The 22,694-nt window shown below is 41.9% G+C and overlaps 1 protein-coding gene and 2 pseudogenes across 1 annotated transcript; 2 read left to right on the top strand and 1 right to left on the bottom strand.

The window, feature by feature from the left end:
* Positions 1–3,503: 3,503 nt before the first annotated feature.
* On the top strand, positions 3,504–4,220 carry LOC106698149 (annotated as a pseudogene).
* Positions 4,221–9,606: 5,386 nt separating this feature from the next.
* On the top strand, positions 9,607–15,004 carry LOC111827192 (annotated as a pseudogene).
* A 5,718-nt stretch (positions 15,005–20,722) lies between these two features.
* Positions 20,723–21,649, bottom strand: LOC102424215 (taste receptor type 2 member 41-like). The gene has a single exon (XM_006094771.1). It carries the CDS (start codon positions 21,647–21,649, stop codon positions 20,723–20,725), a length of 927 nt encoding a protein of 308 aa, XP_006094833.1.
* Between the last annotated feature and the right edge of the window lie 1,045 nt (positions 21,650–22,694).

Below are 22,694 nucleotides of genomic sequence, written 5' to 3'. Positions count from 1 at the left end.
CTGTTACCCCAGCATCTGCCACTGGATCAGGCACTACTCAGTGTCCAGTAAATGTTCACTAAGTCAAGTAATGTGGAATGAAACTCTCTAATTACCCCAAAAATTGGAGGATAAGGCTAATCCTATATAAGAAATAGATAATATGCAAATTGACCATCACTCCAACACACAAGATGGCCGCCCCCATGTAACCACAAGATGGCCTGCAGGGGAGGGCAGTTGTGGGCGACCAGGCCAGCGGGGGAGGGCAGTTGGTGGCGACCAGGCCTGCAGGGGAGGGCAGTTGGGGGACCAAGACAGCAGGGGAGCAGGGGAGGGTAGTTGGGGGGACCAGGCCAGCAGAGGAGGGCAGGCAGGGGAGCAGTTGGGCATTGATCAGGCTGGCAGGGAAGTGGTTAGGGGGTGATCAGGCTGTCAGGCAGAAGCAGTTAGGGGCAATCAGGCAGGCAGGCAGGCAGGCAAGCGTTTGGGAGCCAGCAGTCCTGGATTGTGAGAAGGATGTCCGACTGCCCGTTTAGGTCCGATGCCACAGGGATCAAGCCTAAATGGGCAGTTGGACATCCCTTAAGGGGTCCCAGATGGGAGACGGTGCAGGCTGGGCTGAGGGACACCCCACCCCCAGTGCATGAATTTTGTGTACCGGGCCTCTAGTTATTAATAAAAATAGTTTATCGCCCTGACTGGTTTGGCTCAGTGGATAGAGCATCGGCCTGCAGACTGAAGGGTCCCAGGTTCGATTCCGGTCAAGGGCATGTACCTTGGTTGCGGGCACATCCCCAGTAGGGGGTATGCAGGAGGCAGCTGATGTTTCTCTCTCATTGATGTTTCTGGCTCTCTATCCCTCTCCCTTCTTCTCTGTAAAAAATCAATAAAATATATTTTTAAAAAAGAAAAAAAATAGTTTATCATAATCTAAAAACAGCATCAAAATGTACTGAAAGAGGTCCTTGGTTTCCTCATCTATACAATGAAATGGATGGTAAACATGGCCTATCTGATGTCTTTTATTTATAACATTTTATATCCTTATATAATAAGAGAGGCCTCTGGAAGGGCTCTTGATTCATGACAGTGACTCTGAAAGTGAGGCTTCTGGATGCTGTAGCGGCCTCTGAATCACAGTATATCAGAATTGAATTACTTCCTCTGCTGATACAAGGACCAGGCTCTGTGGGCAGCCACAGGGTCCCTGGGCCATACTCAGAACCCCAGCCACCCACCAGCTACAGGGCTCGGGCCCTAGAACCCAGTCTCTAATCAACCTACTTTAGAAGGCATAATGCTTGCTCCATCCAGGTTTCCTGCTCTCTCCCTCCACCAGTAAGAGCCCAGACCACTATTTCCAGCCAGAAGAAATATGCATTGGATTATGCTTTTCAATTCCACTGTATTTGATTCCATGGCTCCACTCTGGTTTTAACACTGATGTGTTGCATTTGTTTGTCCTCTGTTTGGCTCTCATTTAATTCTCACAGGTTTTACCAAGATCTTTTTTTTTTTTAATTTTCTTATTTGATTCTGTGGCACTGCTGATTTTCTAAACACAAATTCCTAACAATGGCCCTGACCGGTTTGGCTCAGCGGATAGAGCGTCGGCCTACGGACTCAAGGATCCCAGGTTCGATTCCGGTCAAGGGCATGTACCATGGTTGCGGGCACATCCGCAGTGGGGAGTGTGCAAGAGGCAGCTGATCAATGTTCCTCTCTCATCGATGTTTCTAACTCTCTATCCCTCTCCCTTCCTCTCTGTAAAAAATCATTAAAATATATTTTTAAAAAAATTCCTAACAATGAAAGGGAGCATTTCTGCCCTGGCCAGGAGGGCTCAGTTGGTTAGAGCATCATCCCGTACATCAAAAGGTTGCGGCTTCAGTCCTAGTTGGGCACATACTCAGGTTTCAGGTTTGATTCCCCCGTCAGGGTGCATAAGGGAGACAACCTATCAATGTTTCTCTCTCACATTGATGTCTCTCTCTCTCTCTCTCTCTCTCTCTCTCTCTCCCTCTCTTTCTCTAAAATCAATAAAAACATATCCTTGGGTGAGTATTAAAAATCTATATTTTTAAAGAAAGGGAGCATTTCTTAGAACCTGGTTGAACACATAGTGCCTCATATACGCGATATATTTTTAATAAATGAGTTAATTTATGAATTATTTTAAGAGCAAAAAATATGCCTTGAGATTACATTTGTATTAAGAAAAACTGGTGGCATTTAATTCTATTTTTATAGAGGGCTGGTCAACATGTTGGGAGGGAGAGCCCAGAGCAATCTTAGCTGAGAAATGAGAATTCACTGCCTCTGAAAACAATTCAGTGGATTTCAGTCACTTCCTACTCAGTAGTAACATATTAAGTATAATTGGTTTTCAAATACTCTCATTACATTATTTTTTAATCATTTATTTAAACATCTAAATGCCTTCAACTTACTATATAAACTGTGTGTTATTAAGAAGGAAGGCATACTGCATTGGTCATTTAATTACAGCTGCAAATTTAATTAACCAACTAGCAACCTTGTTCATCTCCTTCATAGCACTTGGAACAAGTATACTTAATTAAGTTTTGTAATTATTAATTTAATCTGTGTTCCTGATTACATTATAAGAACCAAGAAAAAAGAACTTGTGCTTCTGTCTTGCTTGTTCACAGACAGGTGTCTGATGGCTAGTGCAGTCCCTGGCACATAGAGGGGCTGAACAGACAATGTTTTAAGAGATTTAAACCTCATCTGGACTGACAGGCACAATGAGAATGATAGGAGAGGATTCCTTGCTAGGCAGTAACCTAGACTGGACCCTAGAAGAAACGTGAAAAGTAACTGAATCCAGTCTTTTATGAATGACACGTTGAACCTGGAGACCCTTCTTAGTCTCAAGTGTCTGATTATAATACTGGACAAATTGCTCCCCTCACATTGCAGAATATTTCTTTCACTGCTGGGTTCTGCTTTTCTCCTCTTCTTCATTCCTTCCTTTTTCTTTCTCTTTTACTTTATTTTCCCTCCTTCTATCATTCTTTCTCCCTTTTCTCCAACATGTTTTTTCCTCTGTCTTTTCTCTGCATTAATAGATTATCTCCTATATAATTGTAACTGTGCTGGATCCTAGATATAAAAGCATGACAATAACAGGGACTTTATCCTTGAGAATCTCACAGTTTGGTGTGAGAACCCAACTGTCCCTTTCTCCAGCACCTTTGCTGCAATCTCTCCTGAGCACCTAGGTTAAGGAATCTGAGGGGAGTTATACCAATTCTAGCCCATGGTTTAATCTGAGACTCCTAAAATATGACCTGTACTTGCCTTTCTCTGATTCTGCTCCTCCCCCTGCAGCCTGGTCCATCTGCTCCATGAGGAGGGACAACCTGATCTGAGTAGATGAGCTTTTCCTACTGGGGCTCTCCAGGGACAGGCAGACCCAAACTGGATCCTTTCTCCTGTTTAGGGCCACATATCTGCTGACCTTGCTGGGCAATGGCCTCATCATCCTTCTTTTCTAACTGGACACCCGACTCCACCTGACCATGTACTTCTTCCTCTGCAACCTCTCAGTGGTGCACATCTGCTACACTTCCAGCAGGTGCACTTCATCCTCGAGAAGACCATCTCCTTTGCCTGATGTGGGACCCAGCTCTTCTTGCTGGCCTTGAGGGGCGTACTGAGTTCCTGCTGCTGGCTGCAATGGCTTATAACCACAACCTGGCAGTCTGTGACTCCCCTGCACTATATGGTAGCAATGGGCCCGAGGCATTAGGCGGTCCTGGCAGTGGTCTCTTGGCTTGTGGACGTGGCTAATTCTGCAATACAGAAGGAGGTCACCAAGCACCTGCTAACCTGTGGATACCACATGCTGAGCCATGTGGCCTGTGAGACACTGGCACTCGTCAGGTTGGCCTGTGTGGACATAACCCTCAGCCAGGTCGTCATAATGGCCTCTAGCTTGGTGGTGCTGCTATCCTGCTGCCTGGTATCCCTGTCTTACACTCAGATTATGGCCACCATCCTGCGGATCCACTCCACTGGTGGATGCAGCAAAGCTTCCAGGTGGGACCTGTGCCTCCCACCTCACTGTGGTCTCCATGTCCTGCAGGATGGCCCTGGTTACCTACACACATCCCTGCTCCACGGCCTCAGCCAAGCAGGACAAATTGGTGGTGACCCCCATGTTGAATCAGCTCATCTACAGTCTGTGGAACAAGGAAATGAGACTGCTCTGAGTCAGTTCTGATGAGGAGCTCTGAATAAAAACATTAGACGTGACCTGTCATAAGAGTATGCAAGTGGCTGTGTGTGTATGTGTGTAGGTGTGTATAAGGAAGCAAGTGGGAGGACCACAATCTACAATACTATCTTTGGAGGTAATAGAGAAGTGGAATTTTAACTATGGACTGTTTTTGGTCCTGCTTAGTCTAAAAATGTAAATTACAACAATTTACAAATACATATACCCTACAGAATAATGGAAAAAATATATATGCATATATTAATTAGAAAGGAAAATTAAATCAGAAGTCAGGGAAATACACAAAATATATTCCAAGAAAGTCAATTTCCTTGGTAAAATTTACAACTATATGTCTAAGATTTTTGCAATCAGTGAGAAAAGGGGAGAGAGGAAGCTGTAATTTACAAAATTCACTGTGCCCACAGGATCAAACTGTCCTTAACCAGAAGTGCAACTCACACATGGTCCAGCTCAGCTCAGTAGGGTGGGGGATTCATATAGGAACTTAGAGCCAAAGTCATACCAAGTTTCCCCACAACCCGATGAGCAGGACTGGACCATGCATACGTCACATGGACATCATTCTGCGTGTTTCCCTCTGGGATTTGCTGTGGTGGCAAATGGCCAGCCAAAAAGCCCAATGTTAAGGACCTCAAACACAAATATTTCTACACAATCAGGTCTAATGACATCTTCTTATGAAAACTGAGGGATGTATAAAAAAACCATGCTTGACTAAAAATCATGGCACACACCATCAGAAGTGAGCTGAGCTCTACAAGAAAAAAAATCGCAATTCCCCATAGGTGATCATTTTGTTCTGCTCTGATAACATACCATTAATGACTGAGCTCTACACATCCTAAAATAGAAAGTGAAACAGTGATCATTTTATCCAGAGCAATGTTTTTAAAAACAACTTTTAAAAATCAGAATAAGGCATCTCTTAAATATTACAGATGTCTAATAAGTTGGGACAATAATCTACTGACACCTTCTAATTATAATAATTAAAACATATTTTATATAGAAAATAATACTTATATTCTGCTCTCCACAGCAAAAGTGCATACATCTAGATTATCCAAAGTTACAAGTTAGAAAAAGGGGGGAGGAGTCCAAAATATTTTCCTACTTACCCCATTGTTTGAGTTTTAGAGTTTATATTTTTTTGGTCTTTGTCTCTTTAAAGAGAGATTTGATGTATTTAAAGGACATTTACTAATCAGGATGAAATAAACTGTTTGGTTCCTCAAGAGACCCTCCTGAGTGGAGTCATTCTTGAGGTGATCTTACAGAATGGACTCCACAAACATCTGTAAGAAATTTCTATACTGAGAGAATAAATTACAAAGACACCACTCCTCAATATGATGTCCATTCATTCAGGAGTCCATAACTCTATGTGCCAATCTCTGTTTAAAACTAAAAACAGGTATAGTAAAAAAAGAAAACACCCTCTACACCCTTCAAGCAGTTAGTTAGGAGTCAGAAAGAGGAAATAAAAGCTGGGCTTATTGGAGGGTTTTTCCAGCTCTCCCTCCTGGCTGCTGAGAAATCTGAGAGTTGGTGTGTGGTGTGTGGGCTCCATACTCTCACTCAGCTATGAAGTGGGTGTTTCCGTTTTGCAGATGAAATGGAGAGCTGGCCCTACGCCCACTGACCTGTCCAAACTACTCTCCATCCTGTTGGCCTCTGTTACTTTGTGGCAGTTGAAAGTCCCCACCTCACCAATACCACACCACCAGGCACAACATCCCAAACACTACACCTTTCCTGACCTCACCTCCCCCATAAATCACACCTGCCCTACATGTCATTCTGTGGGATGCTGCTGCCCACTGGCCGCTGTGGTACAATCCTGTGCTCCCAGGGATAACAGTTTGATGGAGCAGGAAGACCAAGGGATTGTGGTCCTCGGGTTCCAGATCCATTTCCAGCTCTGCTCCCAAAGGGCAGAATGGCCTCAATCAGATCACTTCTGCTGTCTAAGCCTCAGTTTTCTCATTTGTAAAATGATGAGGTTAAAATGATCCTAAAAGTTCCTTCCAGTTGTCATTCTTTTGTGACTCTCATTTTGCATTTTATTCTCTTCAATTGTTGTTGTTCTCAGTACTCAGGAGCCAAATTTGAAGGCTAAATCTTGGTGACTTAATATGCTGACAAAAAAGGGGGTCAGGGGGAGGCTCTGTGAAAAGGCGCAGGGCTCAGAAACTCAGCTGCTGGGCATTGCACCAAAGCCATTTTCTATTCTTAGCATTTTCTACAGTGACACCTTCTGGCCATAGAAGCACTGGAAGCCGGACTGGGTTAGCTTCCAACCATTCAGAAAATAAAGATGAAAGTATCCAGCTGCTCTGCCCTCTTCACCCATCCAACCTTGAGCCCTATCTTCAGACCCTGTTAGAAAGACTTGGGTTGAATTTCTTTTATTTCTATTTTATTGGATTCTATAGTCCATCTCTCATATCCTCAACACAAATCCTTTTCATTTAGAGAATGCTCTAAAACTTATGAAGGGCTTTCTCACACATCACCTCATTTGATACTCACTAGTTCTTCCCTGGGCCTAAGGTGTTCTAAAATGCTGTTTGGGGACCAGATCTCAGAAAGCTAAGACTAAGGCAGACCCAGCACATCAAGGCACAATAGTTAGGATTACATTTTCACTGATTCATAGTGGGATTTGAGGCAAGTCATCTAAACTCTCTTGGCTTCAACTTTTACAAACAATGAATAAGAAGTTAAGCCCAAAAGATCTTTCTTCCTCAAAAATTCTTCTAGGCTTATTCAAAACAAACTCCTCTCTCAAAAGCCATGTATTGAATCTTCAGAAGTAAGGTTCGAGGTTCCCTCTAAAGCAGTGATCCCAGATTCACGTTTTAATTAGCTGGGAAACATGAACAGTTACTATTATACTAATGTCTGGGTTCCACCCATCTGAGATTCTAATTTAATTACTCCAGCATGTGGTGATTCAAATGTATAGCCAATGTGGAAAGCACTACTCTGGGATCCACCATGGTTTCCTGTGGGATTTTCACATCAGAATGCTATTATCTGGAGTTTTTTCTTCCCTCTCAAGCTTCCCCTAATGGGCATTCAAATGGGCTTTTCCAGCAGTTGGATTCTTGTCCATATACCTGTGGTCTCTCTTATTATCCTACTATGACAGCACTTCCTTCTCCCATCATGTTGCAAAGACACATGAGGCACATACTGAAATGGGGCTAGAGGGACTTGTTACTAATAAACACAAAATGAAGACTATAAAATTGCCTAGTGCATTCATATTAACAATAAAAATGGCACATTTATCCTTGGATAGAGGCTAAAGACCAGGAAAGTAAACAGGGAGGTGTTCCAAGGACAAACATGTATTTGCTATAACAGAAGATTTATACACAACAAAGCTCACAGGGTTTTAGAGGCACTCCCTTACTAACGTCATCTGTGGGCACAGTCAGTTTCCAAATGCTGTCACTGCAAGTAAGTGATGTGTCCATTCATCTTTTATTAGTCACTCACTTTAACATTCAAATAAATGCCAGCATTTCACCAAGGAAATAGCATAATCGCACGGAGTTGGAACATAATTACAGTTGGTATAATGATCTCCAATGAGGCCTTAATCTTATCAACCTAGGACTGAGCTTGCTTCATCAGTAGGCTGAGAACCAAGTGAGTCATCTTCTCTGTTACTGCCCTAGCCACCGACCAGCCTGAGTCATAAGGAGAAGAGAATTCCAGTCCTACATCTTGGGATCAGAGCATAATCCTCAGGACCTTTAAACTCTTTCTATTCATGCTCCCAACAAAAATGTTTTATTGTGAAACATTTGTTAGGAATCTTTGCATAAAAAGGAATATCATTCAAAATCCCTGACTTCAAGAAGCTCAGAGTCTAATGGAGAAAATACACAAGTCCTTGCATTTCTCCTTAAAGTCCTCTGTTCAGTCCCAGGACCTGAACTCTGATTCTGATTCTGGCCTCTCTAACCACCATCTCCCACAACAGCCTGGTACACCTGCTCTAGAGGAGGGACAGCGTGACCTGGATGGGTGAATTTGTCCTACTGGGGCTCTCCAGTGGCAGGTAAACACAGGCTGGACTTTTTGTCCTATAAGGGGCTACCTATCAGCTGACCCTGCTGGCTCATCACCCTGCTGATCTGGCTGGATGCCCAAATGCACCTGCCCATGTACTTCTTCCTCCGCAACTACATGGTGGTGGGCATCTGCTACACCTCCAGTGTGGTCCCCCAGATGCTTGTGCACTTCCTCCCAGAGAAGAAGACTATCTCCTTTGCCCAATGGGGATCCCAGCTCTTCTTGCTAGCCCTGGGGAGAGGGGCAGGAGGATCAGGCTCCTTCTGCTGGGCTCTAGGGCTTATGACCACGACATTATGGTCTATGACCCGAAAAACAGCATGCACGTTGTACAACCATTCACATCAAAAGACACAGGGAGTTCTGGTGGGGTAACTCGGTTGGTTGGAACATACACCAAAAAGGTTGCAGGTTCGATACCTAGGTTTCAGGTTCAATCCCTGGTCGGGGCACGTATGGGAGGCAATTGATTGATGTTTTTCTCTCACATTGATCTCTCTGTCTTTCTCTCTCCCTCCCTCCATCCCTCTCTTTCTCCCTCCCTCCCTCCTCCTCCTCCTTCTCCTTCTCCTCCTCCTCCTTCTCCCTCTCCTCTTCTTCCTCTTCCTCCCCCCTCTTCCTCTCTCTCTCAAAAGTCAATAGAGATATCCTTGTGAAAATTTTTTTTTAATTATTTTAAAGACACAGGGAGAACATAATTAATAAGTTGGTTGTTGGTTAGTTAGCTACTGGATGTGCATAAGTTAACTGATTGTTTTGTTAGTTTGCTTTTAGTGGATTTCTGCTACAAAATAAAATATCTCTACAAGGACAGAAAAAAAACTGGTAAGAGTACACCTGAAATGAATATAAAATTGAATGTCAAGTGTAATTGAAAAATTAAAAAATAAATTTTTAAACTGGTAAGAATGCCTCAGAAGAGGACAACAGGGAGATTTTTAAAGTACATTTAAAATATTTAATCATATAAATGTATCACCTATTAAAAATAAATGTTTAAAATAAAAATGGAGAATAAGTTCCCCCAAAATTCTAGTTCATGAGTATGCATCCACTCAGCAACATTCACCCTAATTGGTAGGGAAATTATTTTCACTCCAAAAGATTAAAATTTCTCCTTATCAGGAATCCAGTTACCAGTTGGTCTCTGAAATTTGCACATTGATGCCTTTTAGCAAAAACTTTTAAGCCTGCCTTAGAGGCACCTAACTCTAATTCAAGTTTTCTACAAAATTCTTTCTAAAAACAACTGCATAGGAGTCGCGAAGATGGCTGCTGATGGGAAGGCAGACTGCAAGATAGTGCGTGAGTGAGAGAATGAAGGAAGAGTGTGTGCTCGCACGGGGAGTGTTTGTGAGTTGAGGGACAGCTATACTCCAGGGGACTGTGGGGGATTGCCGGACAGGGTTCCCCTGACCGGACAGCTTCCACTGCTGCTGAGATCCCTCCTGGAGTGACCGGCTCTGACACGGAGACCGCGCCATCTTGAAGGGGAGAGTGGATGTTGTCAGAAGCCTGAAAATCCCAGGAATCTACAACAACAGCACCCAGTGAACACCTGTGAACAGCTGCAAACCTGGGAACACCGGTCTTCAAGCATCGTGAGCACATGGATTCGGAGGAGCTCTGCACCCCCTCACGGAAAGGAGAGAACTACTTAACCAGACACCTGGAGAAGAGAGATCATGGGGAGACAAAGAAACAGCCCGCATATGAAAGAAAAACAGGCATCACCAGAAAATGAAGTAAATGAAATGGAGGCAAGCAACCTGTCAGAGAAAGAATTCAGAGAAATGGTCATAAGGTGGATGAAAAGAATGGAAGACAAATTCAACAATATGTGTAAGAACCAAGAGGAAATGAAAAATGACATCACTGCTATAAAGAACTCAATAGTAAGCATCAACAGTAAACTAGAAGAAGCAGAGGACCGCATCAGTGAGCCAGAAGACAATGTAGGAAAAAATACCCAAGCAGAGCAGCTTCTAGAAAAAAAATTAAAAAGCAGGAGGAGAGCCTAGGAGAACTTTGGGACAACACGAAACAAAACAACATCCGCATAATAGAGGTGCCAGAAGGAGAGGAAACTGAGCAAGGAATAGAAAACCTGTTTGAAGAAATAATGACAGAAAACTTCCCTGATATAGGGAAGAAAAAACTCACACAAATCCAAGAAGCTCACAGAGTCCCAAACAAAATGAAACCCAAAAGACCGACGCTAAGGCACATTATAATTAAATTGGCAAACACCAACGACAAAGTAAGAATCTTAAAAGTGGCCAGAGAGAGACAGAAAGTTACCTACAAAGGATCCCCCATCAGACTAGCGACTGATTTCTCAACAGAAACACATCAGGCAAGAAGGGAATGGAATGAAATATACAAAGTCATGCAAAGCAAGGGTCTGAATCCAAGAATACTGTACCCAGTAAGGCTATCAATCAAAATTGAGGGTGAAATCAGGTGCTTCACAGACAAAAAAGGACTAAGGGAGTTTATTACCACCAAACTAGCAATGCAAGAAATGCTAAAGAGTCTGCTGTAAAAAGAAAAAATAGGAAGAAGGAACACAGGGGTAAAGAATAAAAATGGCGATAAACAAGTACCTATCAATATAAATGGATTAAATGGCCTAATCAAAAGACATAGGGTAACTGAGTGGATAAGAATACATGACCCATATATCTGCTGTCTATAGGAAACCCACCTCAGAAAAAAAGACACGCACAGACTGATGGTGAAGGGATGGAAAAAGATTTTTCAGACGAATGGAAATGAAAAAAAAGCTGGGGTAGCAATACTTATATCCGACAAATTAGATCTCAAAGTGAAGGACATAAAAAGAGATAAGGAAGGCCACTTCATAATACTAAAGGGAGCAATCCAACAAGAAGAAATAACTCTGGTAAACATATACGCACCCAATACAGGCGCACCCAAATACATAAAAAAAACTTCTGGAGGATATCAAGGGAGAGATCGACAATAATACAACCATAGTAGGGGACTTAAACACACCACTGACATCACTGGATAAATCCTCTAGACAAAAAATCAGCAAAGAAACAGCAATCCTAAATGACTCACTAGGTGAGATGGACTTAATTGACATCTTCAGAACTTTCACCCCAAAGCCACAGAATATACATTCTTCTCAAGTGCACATGGGTCATTTTCAAAGATAGACCATATATTAGGTCACAGGCAAAGTCTCTTCAAATTCAAGAAGATAGAAATCATATCAAACATCTTCTCAGATGACAATGGCATAAAATTGGAAATCAACTACAATAAAAACAATCCCAAAAAATCAAACACATGGAGACTAAATAGCATGCTTTTAAACAATGACTGGGTTACCAGAGAGATCAAAGAAAAAATAAAAAAACATCATGACAACAAACAACAATAAAAACACAACAATCCAAAACCTATGGGACACAGCAAAAGCAGTCTTGAGAGGGAAGTTCATAGCTCTACAAGCCTACTGCAAAAAAACAAGAAACAATGGTAATAAATTACCTAACCCTACAACTCAAAGAGTTAGAAAGAAAGCAACAAGACAAGCCCAGTATAAGCAGAAGGAAGGAAATAACAAAGATCAGAGGGGAGATAAACGACATAGAGACCAAAAAAACAATACAAAAGATCAACAAAACCAAGAGCTGGTTCTTTGAAAGGATAAACAAGATTGATGAACCTCTAGCCAGGCTCACCAAGAAGCAAAGAGAGAGGACCCAAATAAACAAAATCAGAAATGAAAGAGGAGAAATAACAACAGACCCCACAGAAATACAAAGGATTGTTAAAAAATACTATGAACAACTCTACTCCAACAAACTAACAACCTGGAGGAAATGGGCATATTCCTAGAAAAATACAACCTTCCAAAACTCAACAGGAAGAATCTAAAAATCTCAATAGGCCAATAACTATGGAAGAAATTGAAGCAGTAATCAAAAAGCTTCCAGCAAACAAAAGCCCGGGGCCAGATGGCTTCACAAGGGAGTTTTCCCAAACATTCAAGGAAGAACTAAAACCTATCCTCCTCAGACTATTCCAAAAAATTCAAGAGGTGGAGCCGTGTCCCCAGCTCGGCCTCAGACCGCAGTGCCCCTCCTGCCCCTCATGGCTTTTCTGCCCGCCCGCCCCTCCCCCGGTGCGCTGGCCTTGTGGAGCCTGCTGGCCAGGCTCCCCTGCCCTGCCCCGACGGGGCGGCGGGGCGGGCTGCCCTGAGGAGGCGGGAAGGGGAGCGCAGGGCTGGCCCATTAGCGGGCGACGATGCCAGAATTTCTGCGGCCCCCAACTGCACGTGGAAGAGCACACAGTTGGATCTGGCCTTCTTCAGGTTCCTGAGGGATCCGGCCAGATGCCAGAAGTGGGTGGAAAATTGTAGGAGAGCAGACTTAGAAGATAAAACACCTGATCAACTAAATAAACATTATCGATTATGTGCCAAACACTTTGAGACCTCTATGATCTGTAGAACTATACATTTTGCAGAGGCACCAGAGAACTAAAGAATGATTGGGTTATTTCTCAAAATTATTTGAAGCAGATACTTGTGAAGTCATTGGGAGAGTCCTTATAGGACAGTTCTTCGAGATAATGCAATACCAACAATATTTGATCTTACCAGTCATTTGAACTATCCACATAGTAGACACAGAAAACAAATAAAAGAATTGCCTGCCCCCGCCCTCCCCACCCCAGGCCTTCAGCACCCTATTGTCTGAGTCCATGGGACATGCATATATGCATGCAAGGTCTTTGGTTCATTACCTCCCACCCACCCACCCTCCCCTGCCTTCCCTATGAGATTCTGCACTCTATTCCATGCCTCCATGTTTCTGGATCCACTCCATTGATCAGTTTATTTTGTTACTTAGATTCCACATATGAGTGCGATCACAGACATGGGTTTATTTTTAAAAACCATTTTGTATTTCAAATGTTTAGTGATATAGAGGAAACACATAGTCTATGTGATGTTGATTCTGATTTTTTTTGTATTTATTATTGCATAAATAATGAAGTCTGTTGTCAGCCTGATTCTTGATTGTTTTTAGGTGACCTGCCTTTTTAAAAAATATTTGAAATTTTCAGTTTTGCTAAATTACATCTAGATGTGAGGTTTTTTTCCTTACGCAGACTTAAATATTTTTTTAAGTTCTGAGAAATCCTGTTTTTATTTTTTCATGCATTTCTTTACCTCTATTATATTTATTTGTTTTTCTGGAAAATACTGACACTACACAAGAGTCCTCTAAATCAGCTTTCTTCTTAGTAATATGTACCAGGGGTGAGGAGCTCAACACTTCCATCCTGTAGCTATTATTTCCCTATACTCTGTCTTTCCCCACCCCCACCCTCCATCTCAGGGAACCTCAGACACCTTGCAGCAGGCACACTGTTCCAGATTTGTCATCCATGTAACTCTGGCAGCCCACAGGATGAAGAGGGATAGCTAGCCTGCTGACATTTCTTCATATCAGTATCATGTCCCATGCTGCCCAGCAGATACCCGCTGTCTCCAGCTGTCACTGAGTGAAGATGAAATCAGGACACTGAAACTGAAAAAAATTGACGAAACTTCTGAACAGAAACAAAAACATAAAGAGATCAACAACACCAGTGCTCAGAACTCCAATACAGAAGGGGGTGAAGAACAGGATGAAGACATTTTACCTTTAACCCTTGAGGAGAAGGAAAACAAAGAATACTTAAAATCTTTATTTGAAATTGTGATTCTTATGGGAAAACAAAACATACCTCTCTAGATGGACATGAAGCTGATGAAATCCCAGGTCTCTTTACTCCTGATAACTTTCAGGCACTGTTGGAGTGCCGGATAAATTCTGGTGAAGAGGTTCTGAGAAAGCGCTTTGAGACAACAGCAGTCAACACACTGTTCTGTTCAAAAGCGCAGCAGAAACAGATGCTAGAGATCTGTGAGAGCTGCATTTGGGAAGAAACGCTCAGGGAAGTGAGAGACTCTCACTTCTTTTCGACGTAGTGGACATAGCAGGGGAAGAGCTGCCCGTGTTGGTGAGGTTTGTTGACGAAGCTCATAACCTGCGAGAGGAATTTGTGGGTTTCCTGCCTTATGAAGCTGATGCTGAAATTTTGACTATGAAATTTCACACTACGATGACTGAGAAGTGGGCATTAAACATGGAATATTGTCATGGCCAGGCTTACATTGTGTCCAGTGGATTTTCTTCCAAAATGAAAGTTGTTGCTTCTAGACTTTTGGAGAAATATCCCCAAGCTGTCTACACACTCTGCTCTTCCTGTGCCTTAAATATGTGGTTGGCAAAATCGGTGCCTGTTATGGGAGTGTCTGTTGCGTTAGGAACAATTGAGGAAGTTTGTTCTTTTTCCCATCGATCACCACAACTGCTTTTAGAGCTTGACAATGTAATTTCTGTCCTCTTTCAGAACAATGAAGAAAGGGGTAAAGAACTGAAGGAAATTTGCCATTCTCAATGGACAGGCAGGCATGATGCTTTCGAAATTTTAGTGGACTTCCTACAAGCACTTGTTTTATGTTTAGATGGTATAAACAATGATACAAATATTAGATGGAATAATTGTATAGCGGGCTGAGCATTTGTACTCTGTAGTGCAAATTTTGATTTCGTTGTTACCATTGTCGTTCTTTAAAATGTTCTATCTTTTACAAGAGCCTTTGGGAAAAATCTCCAGGGTCAGACCTCTGATGTCTTCTTTGCAGCCAGTAGCTTGACTGCGGTGCTGCATTCACTAAATCAGGGGTCCACAAACTTTTTAAACAGGGGGCCAGTTCACTGTCCCTCAGACCATTGGAGGGCCGGACTATAGTTTAAAAAAAAACTATGAACAAATTCCTATGCACACTGCACATATCTTATTTTGAAGTAAAAAAACAAAACAGGAACAAATACAATATTTCTATTTGCATGTGGCCCGCGGGCTGTAGTTTGAGGACCCCTGCACTAAATGAAGTGATGGGAAATACTGAAGTTTATCATGAATTTTGATTTGAGGAAGCCACCAATTTGGCAACCAAACTTGATATTCAGATGAAGCTCCCCGGGAAATTCCACAGAACTCAGTAGGGAACCTGAAATCTCAGCTGACCTCTGAGAGTTACTATAAAGAAGCTCTAAATGTTCCAACAGTGGAACACATTATTCAGGAAATGAAAGATATTTTCTCAAAACAGCACCTCAAAGCTCTTAAATGCTTATCTCTGGTCCCCTCTGTCATAGGACAGCTCAAATTCAATACATCGGAGGAGCACCATGCTGACATGTACAGAAGCGACTTACCCAATCCTGATACACTCTCAGCTGAGCTGCATTGTTGGAGAATCAAGTGGAAACACAGAGGAAAAGATATAAAGCTTCCATCCACAATTTATGAAGCCCTCCACCTGCCAGACATCAAGTTTTTTCCTAATGTTTATGCATTGTTGAAGGTCCTATGTATTCTTCCTGTGATGAAGGTTGTGAATGAACACTATGAAAATGGGCAAAAGCGTCTCAAAGCATACCTGAGGAATACTTTGACAGACCAAAGGTCAAGTAACTTAGCTTTGCTTAACATAAATTTTGATATAAAACATGATTTGGATTTAATGGTGGACACATATATCAAACTCTATACAACTAAGTCAGAGCTTCCTACAGATAATTCCGAAACTATCGAAAATACCTGAGAGACTTTTAAAATGGGTTTTCTCTTATATTTGATATTGAAAAAAATCTAAGAAATTTGAAAATATAGAAAAGCTATAAGATATATGTAGGCCACTTAATCACTGAATATCTTGAGTACATTAGCCATTGATAATCTGACTGTTTAAAGGCCCGTTTGAACTCTCATGCTTTGGAGAACTAACTGTTCTTCCAGAGGGTAGCATTGAAAGTGCCACACTGCACTTCTGCGTGGTCTCTGCTAATGGCACTTTGGAATTGTTTTAGTTAAGTCATTTTAGACATAACATTTATTATCACTGTGGATCCTGTTGTTGGGTATTGAGTTACCAGTTCTTTGAAGAAATAAATTTTGAGAAGGTGTGAGAGGAATATGTTTCATAAAACTTTACAATGAAGCTCATGACTAACCTTTGAATAGCAGGAATTTTAAGTTTACTATTAAAAATCTTCAATGAACAGTTAAATTACCAGATAGTGAAAGAAACGTGAGTTTGCCAAACAAGGATTTCAGTGTAGATTTTGTCTTTATTCGATAATCTTAAACAAGTTACTGTTAAACATTGAAGGAAGAACCTGCCATTGTTCCACATCTGGGTGTTGCTGTTTACATTCCTTTGTTGAGTCTATATCTTCATAAGCTTTTTAGCAAGTATATGTCGAACACTTCTGTTTCATGGTCAAGACAGGATCAGAGGCTATGGATACTGACAACAGATTGGTCTGTTTTATTCTGTCTTTTCCCATGATTATATCTACTGCCTCGTCTTGATTTATAAGCAAAACCTAGACAACCTACAAAAATGTGTTTTGTAGTTTATCTAGGAATAATACAGAAAATATTGCTGTTATTTTTGGTGAAGAAAGTCAATTTTGTACAGTTTATTTCGACGTAAATAAAATGTGAATTTGTTTTAAAAAAAATCAAGAGGAAGGAACACTTCCAAGCTCATTCTATGAAGCCAGCATCACCCTAATACCAAAACCAGATAAAGACAACACAGTGATAGGGAATTACAGGACAATATCCCTCATGAACATAGATGCCAAAATCCTCAACAAAATCCTAGCAAATCGGATCCAGCGCTACATCAGAAAGATCATACACCATGACCAAGTAGGATTTATCCCAGGGATGCAAGGATGGTACAATATCCGCAAATCAATAAACGTAATACATCACATAAACAAATTGAGAGAAAAAAACACATAGTCATATCAATTGATGCAGGAAAAGCATTTGACAAAATCCAACACCCATTTTTGATAAAAACTCTCAGCAAGGTGGGAATAGAAGGATCAGACCTCAACATAATAAAAGCCATATATGACAAACCCACAGCCAACATCATACTCAATGGGCAAAAACTAAAATCATTTCCCCTAAGAACAGGAACAAGACAGGGATGCCCACACTCACCACTCCTGTTCAACATAGTACTGGAAGTATTAGCCATTGCGATTAGACAAGAAGAAGAAATAAAAGGCATCCAAATTGGAAAACAAGAAGTAAAACAGTCCTTATTCGCAGATGACAGGATATTGTACATAAAAAACCCTAAAGACTCCATCAAAAAACTATTAGACTTAATAAATAAATTTGGCAATGTAGCAGGATACAAAATTAACGCCAAGAAATCTATGGCATTTCTATACATCAATAGTGAACTTACAGAAAGAGAAACAAAAAAGCAATCCCATTTACCATCACACCAAAAAAATTAAGATACCTAGGAATAAACTTAACTAAAGAGGTAAAAGACCTCTACTCAGATAACAACAGGACGTGGAAAAAAGAGCTAGAGGAAGACATAAACAGATGGAAGAACATACCATGTTCATGGATTGGTAGAACAACATCATTAAAATGTCCATACTACCCAAAGCAATATATAAATTCAACGCACTCCCCATTAAAATACCAATGGCATATTTCACAGACCTAGAACAAACTCTCCAAAAATTCATCTGGAATAAAAAAAGACCCCAAATAGCTGCAGCAATCCTGAGAAAGAAGAACAAAGTAGATGGGATCGCAATACCAGATATCAAGCTATATTACAAAGCCACTGTTCTCAAAACTGCCTGGTACTGGCACAGGAACAGACATATAGATCAATGGAATAGAATAGAGAACCCAGAAATCGACACGAACCAATATGCTCAATTAATATTTGACAAAGGAGGCAAGAACATACAATGGAGTCAAGATAGTCTCTTCAATAAATTGTGTTGGGAAAACTGGACAGATACATGCAAAAAAATGAAAATAGACCACCAACTTACACCATACACAAAAATAAACTCAAAAGGGATAAAGGACTTAAATGTAAGACGGGAAACCATAAAAATACTAGAGGAATACAAAGGCAACAAAATCTCAGACATATGCAGAAGCAATTTCTTCACCGATACAGCTCCTAGGGCAGTGATGGCGAACCTTTTGAGCTCGGCGTGTCAGCATTTTGAAAAACCCTAACTTAACTCTGGTGCTCTGTCACATATAGAAATTTTTTGATATTTGCAACCATAGTAAAACAAATATTTATATTTTTGATATTTATTTTATATATTTAAATGCTATTTAACAAAGAAAATACAAACCAAAAAAATGAGTTCATGTGTGTCATAGGTTCGCCATCACTGTCCTAGGGCATTGGAAACTAAAGAGAAAATAAACAAATGGGACTACATCAAAATAAAAAGCTTCTGCACAGCAAAAGAAACCATCAACAAAACAACAAGAAAGCCCACTGCAATGGGAGAACATATTTGCCAATGTTATCACCGATAAGGATTTAATTTCCAACATTTATAGGGAACTCATACAACTTAACAAAAGGAAGGTAAACAATCCAATCAAAAAATGGGCAAAGGACCTAAATAGACACTTTTCAAAAGAGGACATTCAGAAAGCCAAGAGACATATGAAAACATGCTCAAAGTCACTAATCATCCGAGAGATGCAAATCAAAACAACAATGAGGTACCATCTCATACCTGTCAGAATGGCTACCATCAACAAATCAACAAACGACAGTGCTGGAGAGGATGCGGAGAAAAAGGAACACTCGTGCACTGCTGGTGGGAATGCAGACTGGTGCAGCCACTATGGAAGACAGTATGGAGTTTCCTCAGAAAACTAAAACTGGAACTCCCATGTGACCCAGTGATCCCACTTCTAGGAATATATCCCAAGAAACCAGAAACACCACACAGAAAGGATATATGCATCCCTATGTTCATAGCAGCACAATTTACCATAGCTAAGATTTGGAAACAGACTAAGTGCCCATCAGCAGATGAATGAATTAGAAAATTGTGGTACATCTACACAATGGAATACTATGCTGCTGTAAAAAAGAAGGAATTCTTACCATTTGCAACAGCATGGATGAACTGGAGAGCATTATGCTAAGTGAAATAAGCCAGTCAATGAAAGAAAAATACCACATGATCTCACTCATTTATGGATAATAAAGACCATTATAAACTGATGAACAAAAATAGATACAGAGGCAGAGCAGCATTGAACAGACTGTCAAACTACAGCGGAAAGGCCAGGGAGGGTTGGGGAGGGGGGGTAAGAGATCAACCAAAGGACTTGTGTGCATGCATATAAGCATAACCAATGGACACAAGACACTGGGGGGTAGGGGAGGCCGGGGGTAAGATAAAGGGGGGAAAAGGAGACATATGTAATACTCTTTGTAGTACTTTAAGCAAGAAAACAAAATTTTTTAAAAAGACAACAATCAAAAAAATAAAAAATAAATAAATAAAAATAAAAACAACTGCATAGTAATTGAAGCAAACTATTTTAAAACATTTAAACAAAGATTTAATAAGACTATTATTTTACTTTTTTTAAAAAAAGAGGTTCAATACTTTTTTGACACAAACTAAGTGAAATTCTTGAATGTTTTTCAAAACAAAAGTACATGTTTATTCTATTCACATGTGACTTGGTGACATTTGCTTGAGGGGGGAGAATAAACCTGGACAAAGTCTGGCTGCCACTTAGACTTCAGAGAGGAGAAAATAAGAGATAGAACAATGGAAATATCAATTAAAAAAGAGATGGGGGTAGTGTAAAGAAACCTTTCAGCGGCTTTAACAAAATTAAAACCAAATCACCCAAGCTTTGGTGCGAGGCAAAGAATCTCCACAAAAGGAAGAGCATTTAAACCTCACAGCCCAGCCACTGTCTACCACAACTGTCCCTTAGTAGTAACCTTGACATTATCCTCGCGAAGGTTGCTGCTTCCCCATCTACACCCCAATTCAGTTGTGGACAATATTTTTTCTTAATTTCCCATTAGGCTTTCAAGATAAGATAGTATATTTAATCAAGACATTTAACTGAAGAGCATTATTTTGTTTTAAGGCTCCTTCTCAACACAGAGTATACAAAAATAGAGAATAGCACAAAATTTTGTATTCTGACCTTCTGGACAATATTGGCTCTCTGGGATCCATGGGGCCCTATTTTAATAGTGTCCCAATAGAGGTATCATGCTCAGAGTGTTCCCAGATTTTGTTCTCCTTCTCTCCTTTCAAAGGAGGAGCCCACAGAATGATCCAGTAGACATCTACCTATGAAGATATTTCCATGTAATGGGCCGTGGTTCTGTCATCCTCACTTGAGTCTCTTCTGGGGATCAGAATAAGGAGACCATGGCACCTAGACCAGCCAGAAGCCCCTGGCCAACAGAAGTAGCTGCCTGAACACCTCTCGAAGCCTGGGGCTGCTGAGGATGAGGATAAAGGGATGGACAGATGTGCACAGGTAGGTTACAATTTGCCATGGCCAGAACCAGTCATTCTCTGAGAAAAAGAAACCTACAGTATCAATGATCAGGGACATGAAAGACAGAATGTAAAGAATGAGGAAGAAGATGAGTGACTTCAGAGCTCTGGTGTGAGCTTGGGTGCTGGCGTCTTGCAGGCTGTGGGCACTTTGCCGCATTGTCCGAGTGTGTCTCCTCAAAGAATGAATCAACAATGCAGTTGAGACCAGAAAAACAGAGCAAGGAATTGACAACGTGACAAATTTGAGGGGTAGGAAATAGTGAATTTCCATGCTCATGACCCTCTCCATGTAGGTCATATTCTCATAAACTTCTCTAATAAAGAAACCTTGATTCAAAGCGTAGTCTCCCCAAAAGAAGAACAGGGTGACGATGGTGGAGATCAGGAGAGAGCCCAGCAGAAGCCAGGGCACTGACCCTGGGAACCTCCACTTCAGCCAGAGGAAGGTAGGATGGGTGAGGTTAGCAATCTTCATGCAGAAGAGGACACTGAGCCAGGTACCAAACCAGAAGGTGGCTGAATTCAGGAAGTCCCATTGGAATCTAATGAGCTGCCCTGCAGGACCCTTGCTGAACTCTTCCAGGTGGAAGAAGGAGTAAAAGTTGTGCACCATTCCAACCCACTGTAGGCAGAAACGGGAGGCACCCAAGCTAATGAGGATCATGTCAGAAGGGAGCAGCCTCCCAAGCCGCCTCCATTCTCTGCTCAGCACCAGCACAATGAAGCCATTGGCCAGGATTCCCAGGAGACACAGCAGGACAAAGAGCAGCATGAAGAGGGCTGTGAATGCTGGCTGCATTTTGGCCCCTTCTCTGGTCACCACCCCTGCGCCTTGGTCCTTGGCCTCCTTATTACCCCTACTCACAGTCCTTCTTTTGATTTTTCCTCAGGGGATGTGAAAAGAAACCTCAGGCTCTGCATTTGAGCCAGAGCTCACTTAAAAGGAAGATGCTTGGCTATGGCTATGGAGGAAAGGTGAACTTGGCTCACCTTTCCTCCCAGGATGCAAATTTCTCCCAGGCTCAGTTACCGTTATGCTACCAACCGCCCCTGATTTGGTTTTTCTGGTTTTGCCTACATGTTGCCATGGTTAACATCTATGTAGAGGGCTTCTCAGGGAGTCTGTGACTGAGTTTCATCCTTCTTATGCCATCCTTGGGCCCTGTAAACACACACCTCCCCATCAGGTCATTCTCAAGATATTAAGTATATAAGCAAGAAGTACAGAGAGACATTCATCGGCCAAGACCTAAGCAAATACTAAAGCTAAGGAAGAAAAAAAAATGGCGGAGGTTTAGACGGACGTGTCGGTGCTTTGTCCCGGAGCAGATAAGGGCGGGCAGCTGCAACGGGTAACATACAGCCCGAATAAGCAGAGGAGATTCAGCTGAGAGACAGTCAGCAGCCAGGAAAGACAGAGAACTCCTAGAAAATGGGGACGGTTAGAGATTGAGGCTGAAACCTCCCCTGGGGTGCCGGCTCAGCCGCGAGACCGTGCCATCTTGAGTGGCTGTTACCAGCATCCAGAGATCGGCTACTAACCCGGAGGCAACGGCTCTCAAGCAGCGCGACTACATGAACTCAGACCAGCCCTGCTTCTCCCCACGGAAAGGTTAGACTTCCCCCAAAGGTGCGGTTTGCAATTCAGGTTGGAGAGAGGGACGCGCGCGCGCGGGGGGGGGAAATCTGCGCCCCACAAAGTCCGAGGACGTTGGGGCCAGCGTGACCCGCAAGTGGGGAAGGGCTCCCGCAGGGCTACTGGCAGAAGGGAACACTATAAATAAGCCCATTGTTGGACTGGATGCAAAGGGGCAGCCTCAGATTTTGACAGCCGGCCTGCTACT

The sequence above is a fragment of the Myotis lucifugus genome, unplaced genomic scaffold, assembly GCF_000147115.1.
Source record: "Myotis lucifugus unplaced genomic scaffold, Myoluc2.0 scaffold_141, whole genome shotgun sequence".
Lineage (NCBI taxonomy): Eukaryota > Metazoa > Chordata > Mammalia > Chiroptera > Vespertilionidae > Myotis > Myotis lucifugus.
Note: the sequence above shows the minus strand (reverse complement) of the source record. Positions and strands in the feature narration are given on the sequence as shown.